This window comes from Nannospalax galili, unplaced genomic scaffold (assembly GCF_000622305.1).
Source record: "Nannospalax galili isolate Female #2095 unplaced genomic scaffold, S.galili_v1.0 scaffold129, whole genome shotgun sequence".
NCBI classification, from domain to species: domain Eukaryota; kingdom Metazoa; phylum Chordata; class Mammalia; order Rodentia; family Spalacidae; genus Nannospalax; species Nannospalax galili.
In genome coordinates, this window is record NW_008360030.1 from 769889 (window position 1) to 779773 (window position 9885).

The 9885-nt window shown below is 44.2% G+C and overlaps 1 protein-coding gene across 2 annotated transcripts in view; it reads left to right on the forward strand.

Moving 5' to 3' along the window:
• The first annotated feature begins 332 nt into the window (after nucleotides 1–332).
• Slc9a7 (solute carrier family 9 member A7) overlaps nucleotides 333–9885 on the forward strand; it is a 184506-nt gene continuing 174953 nt past the window's right edge. Inside the window, exon 1 of one of the 2 annotated variants that reach the window (XM_029559149.1) lies at nucleotides 333–789. In XM_029559149.1, coding sequence (XP_029415009.1) covers nucleotides 462–789 — 328 coding nt within the window. In that variant the 5' untranslated portion in view covers nucleotides 333–461. The remainder of the gene's footprint in view (nucleotides 790–9885) is intronic. The other variant, XM_029559150.1, reaches the window with a different exon arrangement.

Sequence of the window (9885 nt, forward strand, 5' to 3'; positions counted from 1 at the left end):
GAGACCTTGCAGCCAGTGAATCTTAGCTGATGCTCCTGCCAGGGGCGAGCGACCTCTGCTTTTCTATTTAGGCGTCGAGGCGGTCACTGCCCATGAACTGGATGGGCGACCCCAGACGGCCTGGTCAGGTGCATCAGGACAAGAGCACAGCGAGGTGACGCAGAAGGGCCAGCCACTGGCCCATCAGAGCAGTAGGCTAGAGCGGCCCCGCTTGGGCAGCCGCCTGCCAGGAAGCTGGGCTTCTCTGGGGCCCCGAACAGGTGCGCGGGCGGGGGGCGGTGCTTGGGGAATCCTGCGCACTACGCGCGCCCCTCCCCCGCGGCTCCGGCGCAGCCCTGGCCCCGCGAGCGGCAGGCTGGAGGAGGAGCTGTGGCGGCGACAGCTACCCGGGCAGGTCGCGGCGCCTCGGGAAACAGCTGACGGCGCGGCTGCTGCGAGCTCCCGCGTGGGGCCCCAGGATCATGGAGCCTGGTGACGCGGTAAGCCCTGGCCCCGGACAGGCCCTACGGGCGCTGTTGCCGCGGCTGCTGTTGCTGCCACTGTTGCCGGTGTTGCTGGGTCGGGGGCTGCGGGCCGGGGCCGCGGCCTCTTCGTCTGGGGCGGCGGCCGAGGACAGCAGCGCCATGGAGGAGCTCGCCACCGAGAAGGAGGCAGAGGAGAGCCACCGGCAGGACAGCGTGAGCCTGCTCACCTTCATCCTGCTGCTCACCCTCACCATCCTCACCATCTGGCTCTTCAAGCACCGCCGGGTGCGCTTCCTGCATGAGACCGGGCTGGCCATGATCTATGGTGAGTTCCCCGGCAGCTCCCCGGGTCACATCCCTGATTGGGGCCGCGCTCCTCCCGGAGCCTCGGAGCCTCATAGGGCTCCCTCTTCACTTGCCAACGTGGTTTGTTTCTTTTGCATTTCCCGCTACGACGCTGTGGGCTTCCAAGGTCAACTGTCTGCATTTTCTGGCTTTCTGCTGTGGTTAAAAAACATTACACTTCGTTTCGATGTTTCTCCACCAGGAACCAAGGAGGACGAAAGACACAGAGGTGGCCCCCGGGCCCTTCCGCCCGGTTCTGTCTCTATTGCACCCCTCTCCATCAGCATTGTCCCCGTTAGCCCCAGTTCAGCTCTGCAGAGGGTACAGGGGCAGGAGTGGGTGATTTCCCAGGGAACTGCGCCACCCCAGGGAACAGGCCACACAGTAGGGGTGAGGATGGGGGCTGAAGGTAGGTCTTGGCTGGACTGACTGACCTCTTGCCATCCTGGTCAGTGCAGGTGGGTGCCCACTTCTGAGGTGTGTATTCTTATATCATTGTTAATAAAATCAGAGGAGGGACCATGGTGAAAGGTGAGTGTGTTCCAGGACCCAGAGTGACACCGCCATGCCAAGGTCTATCGAGGAAGACAGGTACCCCTCCTGCTCTTATGGCCCAGTGGGAAGTTATACCCAGTTCTTCAAGCCAAGAGTAGCTTTTGAATTCATAAAATGGTAACATGAAGCAACTTTGAAGATACATTTCTGGGTATGTGAAGTGTGAAAGTGATGAGTGGTTTTAATTCTGGAGTCACCCTCTTCTTAAGGATGGGCTAATATCTTTTCAGGATTTAATTGTACATGGTGGGTTACATAGATAGGGTCGATTCAAATCTCCTGTTATGACATGGATAATAACACAGTCACAGTCTGAGTCATCCCTCTCCCTGTACTGCCTGTCACTCTCCCTATGTCTCCAAATTAGAGCCAAGTATTCTTCTTGAATTTAATTCAGTGGTGTTAAAGCCGGCACCAGCATCCTCCAGTGAAATAGATGAGCCACTTCAGGACTGTTCCCCAAGCCAGAGCATTTTACTTCATCACTTATACTCCATTCAATATCCAGCCAGGGTTTCCTGCTAGAGAATGGAAAGCAGATACTTTAATCTTTAATGTGAAAATTACCTTTGGTCCTGGGCCTGGTGTTTCATGGTTCTTAACAGCTGGGGCTCATGGCCACCAAGCCCTTTCATACAAATTGTGTGAGAGGCGAGTACTGTCAGGAGCCTCCCAGTTTTGAAGTAGTGACCTAAACATATCTTGAATTGAAACCAGCAAATCTAAAAGCTAGTTTATTGTTGGAAATCACAGGTCCACTGGACAGACTTTGGCCTCCATATATGCCCATTCTTGGACCTCTGTAGTTTGTGTCAATTGGTGACAAATGACTGATTACCTTAGCAGGTAAGCTAAGAGGTTTCCTGAGCAGATAGTGAGTGAGAAATTGAAGCATGTTGCCATTTTAGGCGATTGACTCAGAGCCACATTGGAAATGAAGACTGCCTTTGTATATTTATACATAGCCATGAGAATATTTTTGTTTTATAGGCCTAAGAACCAGCTCCTTAAAGGACAATGTGAAATAGGAAATATATTTGATAGGCTCATAAATTCATGCTCAAGGAGATGGAAAATAAATGTGCATTTAAAAAGTATATTTTCCAAAGAGTATTCCATGTTCATAGGAATTCAGTCAACTTTACTTTGGCTTTGTCTTATTTGAGACAGGGTCTCACTCTATACCTCAGGCTTTCCTGAAACTTTACATGTAGCCCAGGTTGGCCTTGAATTTAGGGTAATCCTCTGGCTTCAGCCTCCAAGTACTAGGATTATAGGCATGACTACCACACCCAGCTTTATTCACCTTTATCTTAAGACTTAAAGCCAACAGTGGAATTTTCCTTAGCTGATATGTACTTTAAAAACTCACCTTAGTGTTTTAGTTATTGAGGTCATGTTCCAGGTACTGCTTCATTTTCTGGACAGTCCTGTTGTAAATCTCATAATATCCTGTATTTCATCCAATATCTTTTGGTCTTGGCGCTGCTTCTAATGCAGTAAGAAATTTAGTTTGTCAATATGCTGTGTCTTGAATTGTATCAAATATTTTGATGTGGGTTGTTTGTAATTGTGAGAAAAAATTTCTCTCAGGGATTTTCATCTTCTGTTTCAACCTCTTTCTCTACCCAAATCTGAATTCCAATGTTACTCGATTAGCTAATTTTTCATTATGTACTCAAGATTATTAGAGTGACAAAGCAAGACGCTTGATGTCCTCTGGCCTCTGTGCATGTACATTGGTGTATACATCCACACGTTCCTCCCTCTCAAATACAAAGAAATCTGATTTTTTTTTCTTGGTATCTTGGTAGAAGAAGTGAGTAATTGTCCTCTTGGCTCTGAGTAATAAGGGAGAGGAAAACTTGGGGAAGTACTTGGTAAGTATCTGCTCTGTGCTGGGCATGCATATTAATTTATGGAAGCTAACAATTTAACTTTAAAATGTTAGTAGTTTTGTTATGAAACTGTTTTTGCTATTTCAGCTGTGAACTTCAAAACCCTTATTTTGAAGTTTTTAAAGAAGTCTCATTTCTGCGATCTATTTTATTGGTATATATTTATTGTACTTGGTATTGGGTTTCATAAGGACATTTTCACACAAGTATGAGTTTGTAATATTCTCCCCCATCCCTCTCTATTCTGCATGTTTTCTCTCCTGTCTCCTGTTAGTCCCCTTTGTTCTTAAGCTCCTACTTTCTTTTTTTAAAATATTTTATTTATTATTTTTATTTTATGTGTATGGCTGTATTGCCTGCATGTAGGTAAGTGCACCCATGCTGTACAATGCCCACGGAGGACAGAAGAGGCTGTCAGATCCCCTGGAAGTGGAGTTATGGACAGTTGTTAGCTGCCATGTGGGTTCTTGGATTCGAACCCAGGTCTTCTGCAAGGACAGTCAGTGTTTTTAACTGCTGAGCCCTTAAGCTCCTACTTTCACGTCATATATACACACATGATTTTATGTATCCCTATGAAATCTGGGATTCACAAATGAAAGAAAATATGCATTATTTGTCGTTCTGAGTCATAGTTTACTTAATGTGATAATCTGTAGTAGTACCCATTTCCCCACAAACTACATAATTTCATTCTTCCTTATGAATGAATAAAATTCTATTGTATATGTATACCACATTTGCTTTATCCATTCCTCGTTCAATGAACACTTAGGTTGTTTTCATAACTTAGCTGTTGTGAGTAGTGATGCAGTAACCGTCAATGTGCAAGTGTGTCTGTGATGTATTTGTCGACTTGGAGTTCTTTGAGTAAATACCCTGGAGTCTTCCACCTTTTTATATTAAAGTGACACTTTAATCTGAGAAGAGTTTCTTTAGTATTAAAATGTATAAGCTGGTACAATTATAAAGTGCCTCTGAAAGGGCATGTAACAGAATAGTCACGTTGGTTTCTTTGGAGGAGAGGACCTAGGTGGCTGTGAACTTTGACTGGAGGGAGATGTCACTGTATACCCTTTTGTGCATTTTCATTTTTGAACTGTAGAAGTGGAATTATTTAACACTGTGACTGTGCCTCCTTTACATATCACTTGTGATGCATGTGTTTCTCAAATCACTCAATTTAACACCTACTTCTCTGTATTTCAATCTGGTACATCATTCCATTGTCCCCAGGGAAGAGTTGGTGTTAGGAATGTACACAAATAGATCCCATAGTAGGAAGTACTTGCTTGAGTGCAAAGGACCTAAGGACAGTAAGAGACACATTGTGAATGTATGAATAGGAGCCTGCCAGTCATAGAAGGACAGTTTGCACCATTCTTGGCCTGACAAGAGGCCAAGGCAACTACAAGGGAAAGTGGTCACAGACCTGACTTTCCAGGGTGTTTGAAAGCAGACCCCAGACCTTGCCATGTCACCTACAGACATCAAGGCAAAGCACTAGTATGGCACCAGTCTAACCTGTTTTGTTAGGCCAGGGAGCTCTCTGTATATGATTAAGTACCATCCTGAAGTTTCTGGGCCCTGCCTGTCTGCACAGCAGAAATAGCAATTGTGTGAGGCAGGGGAAGGTGGCATAAACAGACTGTCAGTTAATTGTGGTTCTCTTTCATGTTTACAGTAGTTCTGCTTCCTCCATGGTGTTTTTGTGACAACTGACACGTACCCAAAATATCTTACTATGCTATGTTAGCCTGCCACCCGACTCTCAGCTCTCCCTTCTCCATGCTTATCAGCTTTCTGAGGACTTGTTGGTCAGCTACTCTAGGTTCCATGGGTTGTGGGCTCCTTGCTAATGCTCTGTTGTTGGATTGGCCCTGGATTGCTAGTCATAGCCTGAGAATGGGCCTTATAGGCAAAGCCTGAGAGGGTAAAATATGACTCTTGCAGTAATACTAAACTTAGTGGGTCTCTATGTTAGTGAAACTTTCTTACTGCTCTTACCATATACATGAGAGAAACACCTTGAAGGAGGGAAGATTGATTTCAACTCATGGTTTCAGTCTGTCACAGTGGGGAGGGCTTTGTGGGGGCAGAGCAGCTCACATCGTGTTGTCCAGGAAGCAGAGAGACTGTGCCTGCAGCACTAGCAGTTCTTCTTCTTTCCCCCCTTTATTTCATCTAGATCCCCAGCCTATGGGATGGTGCTGCCCACTTCAGGGGTTGTCTCCCTTAGATAACCCTCTCTGGAACTACCCTCACAGACACACTCAGAGATGTGATTTAATAGTTTAGGCACTTCTCAATCCAATCATATGAACAATCAGTATTAACCACTGCATGTCTACCTATGGGTGACTGCGCTCTCTCTGGGCACAGGGTGCGCTCACTCCCTGCGGGTCCGCAGACTGCTCTGGGGAGCGGCGGCTCCGGGAGTGGCACGGGCGGATGCGCAGACTTCTTTGGGAGTGACGGCAGCTGGTGGCTGTGGTAACTTCTCCAGTGCTGGGAGCTCGCTCTGCTACTGGAGCATTGTCCAGCCTGAATCCCGTCCCTACTACACCCGTGTACCTTTCCTCAGGATTGCGGGGTTCCTGGCCACTGAACCCCACAGGGAAGAGGCACGGAGACGGCGAAAGCTGGTGTCCGTGGGTCGGTAACGGAAGGTGCTGCCCTCCGGGGGAATCAGGTCGCCGGTACACAAGACTCAAGGCTCGGCTTAGTCTGTGCTTACAGCTTTATTGTAAACTTGAAACCCAAATACATCTCTTTAAGTTATAACATTCTACCCATGACTCCCCACAAAGGCTTATTACCATTGCATAATGCAAAATGCATTTAGGCCATCTCCAAAAGACCCAAAAGTCTCAGTAGTTCCAGCTACTTCTCAAAGGTTCAAGTCCAAAATTTCCTCTGAAAATTAAGTCAATTCTTAGCTGTCAGGCCTTGTGGAATAAAAAAAAGTTACATACTCTGAAGATAAAGTGGTAGAGTAAATTTCCTATCCCAAAAGGGAGGTGGTGTGGTATGAATTCTCAAGGTCTTGGGCAGCCCCATACCTATGGCCTTGCTGGTTGTAGTCTACTTGGATTCTGTCTTGGACTGACTCTCTCTCCTTCCTGTTTGTATCTTCCTTGGTGTCTTAAGCATTCTGGGATCTCCATTGCATCATTGCCCTCTCAGGGGCTGCCTGCCACACATTGCCTGGTCTCCCAGCTATGCCTTTGAAATGTGGAAGGAAGCTTCACTGACCCTGTAGCTCATTTTGCTTGCATGCAAAATGAGCATCACCAGGACAACACTAAAGTCTGCCACGATCTGTAGTAGTAGCTGGGCTCCCTTGGATCAGTTGTGTCTGAAAGCCAGCAAGGTTGAATTTTGAGAGACAATTCCTGTTCTTGCAGACCACTCTGGCAGTGCTTTCCTTTCAAAGGAAAGCATTTATACTTTCACTCTCAAGACTGCAGTGGCTGGGGTGTGGTCAATTCTTGAAGTGGCCTCAATACATCTTTCTTACTGTCCTATTACAAAGTACATGGTATTGGGGGCTGGAGAGATGGCTCAGTTAAGAGCACACGGACTGCTCTTGTAGAGGAGCCAGGTTCCATTTCCAGTACCCACATGGTGGCTAACAGCTGTCTGTAACTCCAGTTCCAGGGGATCTGACACTCTCTTCTGACCTCTGTGGGCATTGCATGACATGGGTACACTTATATACATGCAGGCAATATACTCATATACAAAAATTAAAATATGAATAGAATGTAAAGAAAAACAAGTACATGTCATCTTTTTAATGATTAATTTTTTAAAGGTGTGTGTGTGTGTATCCATCAGATCCCCTGAACCTGGAGTTGCAAGTGGTTGTGAGCCCCCTCTTGTGGGTGCTCGCAACCAAACTCACATCCTCTGCAAGAACAGTAAGTGCTCTTGCCCACTGAACCATATCTCTAGCTTTGTCTTTTTAATGATTTTAATCTCTTCAGACATTCATTTCTTAGCCATATCTTCTCATGGGCTTTTCTTACTATACTATAGGTGTTTCCAATCTTTCTGTTCTGTATTTTGCTCTCAGTTCTCACTATAAACCTGACCAAGAGTTTCCAGCAGTATCCATGCTACAGCCTGAATGCTGATGCCTTGAAATTTCTTCCTCCAAATTAATTGGTCTCTCATTAAAAAATATTTTATTTATTATTTTTCATGTATGAGTGTAATGCCTGCATGTATATAAGTGCACCTGTGTCATGCAGTGCCCATGGAGGTCAGATTAAAGCATTGGATCCCCTGGAACTGGAGTTATGGATGGTTGTTAGCTGCTGTGTGGGTTCTGGGAATCAATCCTGGGTCCTCTGTAAGAGCAGCCAGTGCTCTTAACTGCTGAACCATCTCTCCAGCCCCTGGTCTGCCATTTTTAAAGATAGTCTCTCACAAAAGTCTCAGGATGTATACAAAATATAGGCAAGTTATTTGTTAGACTATAACATGAATGGCCTCTGATGCAATTCCTAATAGAGTCTTTGAAACCTTCATGAGCACAGTTTTTACTGTCAGCATTCTATCAGCATTCTGGTCTCCTGAGCTCTCATTGGACTCAGCCCCTAACTGTACTTACAACTTTCTAGGGCTTCTCTAGCCCACATCTCCAGATATTTTTGTATTCCTCCCACAAACAAGTCACAAAGGCTTCTCAACCACAATGTTAGATAGTCATAGCAACAACCCCACTTCTCTAATACCAATTTTCTGTTAGTGATTCTTTCACATTTCTGGTTTTGAGAGGCATAACTTAGGGGAGGACAGATTTATTTGGCTCAAAGTTTCAGAAATTTCAGTTTATCATGGCAGGGAGGACATAGCAGAGCAAAGCAGCTCACGTTATGGTGGCCAGGAAACAGAGACAGAGAATGCCTGTACTATTGAGATTTTTTTTTCCTTTCCCCCCATTTTATTTCATTGGGATCTCTAGCCTATGAAGTGGTGCTGCCCACATGCAGTGCGGATCTTACCTCTTAGTGTTCCTTTCTGGAAATGCCCTCATAGACACTCTCAGAGGGGTGCTTTGCCAGTATTCTAGGTGCTTGTCTATCCAGTCAGATTGACAATCAAGATTAATTGTTAGAGCCTGTGAGCCAACAGTTTGGCACCACTTACTTCCTGGTTAATTAAGTGTTGTCTTTAAAAGAGCCTCTCACCTTGGTCCCAGTTTAGGGTAGTGTCATTCTGGTACCAAATGTCCCTGGATTCAAATGCTGATCTGTTGCTTACAAAGCTGCACGACATTGGGTAAACTGAGTCTTAATTTCCTCTTTTGGAAAATAGAGATACAGTTACCTTATAGGGTTGAGATGTTCTAAAGGGGGTCAAGTATAGTGTCTGGTACTTAAGTACTTGTTAAATATTAGTTTACATTCTCATTTTAGACTTTGTCAGTCCCTTAGCAAGCTTTGCTTCTTGAAGTTTATTGAGTAGAGGACTGCTGTAATTTCAAGATTCATGATGGCACAATTAATGGTAGTGAAAAGAATTATATTTTTTGATGTGCTATTTGTTAATACCTAGAAAAAGCTTGCAATACACCTATCCTTCCCTTTTATCTAGCAGTTTCAGTTTTTGCCCTTTCTCCCCCAGAAATATTTCTGTTAATATATTATATTGTATAGATAGCAGTTTATTTTTGCAGCAGGAAAAAAGTTGAACTATTCATCAAGAAGGAACTAGTTAAATGATGCCACATTCCCATGAGAAAATACCATGCAGCTAGTTAAAAGAGAGGCATTGAGATAGTCTTAAAACTGTCCATAAAGTAGTATTGTGGGAGAAAATAAGGAACAGAACATGTAGCATTCTCTTTGTTCTGTTAGTACTTATATAATGCATGCTCATAAATGTTATGTATAAGCATTTATATATGACATACACTTTTCTGAAAGGATACACAAACTGAACAATGGTTATCTTTGCGAGTGGGAACTAGATACTGGGAGAGAGGGGGTGGAGATAGTATTGTTTCTTTAATGTTATTCTAAATTGCCTTGAATTTTCTTTAGCACTGACACATTATTTTTGCACCCCCTTTTTTGGTGGTACTGACCATTGAGTTATCGTCCCATCCCATTACTTTAGCAATTTAAACATTGTTTAAAAATAAAGCAAACAACCTATGCAGTAAAAAATTGCATTAGGAATATAGCTGTGTGATTGGATAGCATTTCTTTTAAAAGAAATCTCTGGGCATAATGAGTACTTTCACTTGAAAATTAGAAACAGAAGTGAGATATTTGTGTCTATAAAATTATAAAAGTAGGGGCTGGAGAGATGGCTCAGTGGTTAGAAGCACTGGCTACTCTTTCTGTGGACTTGGGTTCAATTCCCAGAACCCACATGGTTCTAGGGGAGCTAACCCCTCTTCTGACCTCTGAGGTCATTGTAATTATATACATGCAGGCAATACACTCATACACATAAAATAAAAATAATAAAATATTAAAAAATAATAGAGTTATACACCCAGTGCAGTGAAAGGTGGTAAATGAACAGACTCGTGGCTGCCCAAGATACTTCGAATATATGATGGTTCAGTGCTCAGCCTGAAACAGAAAATTGATATCGTTCCCTCT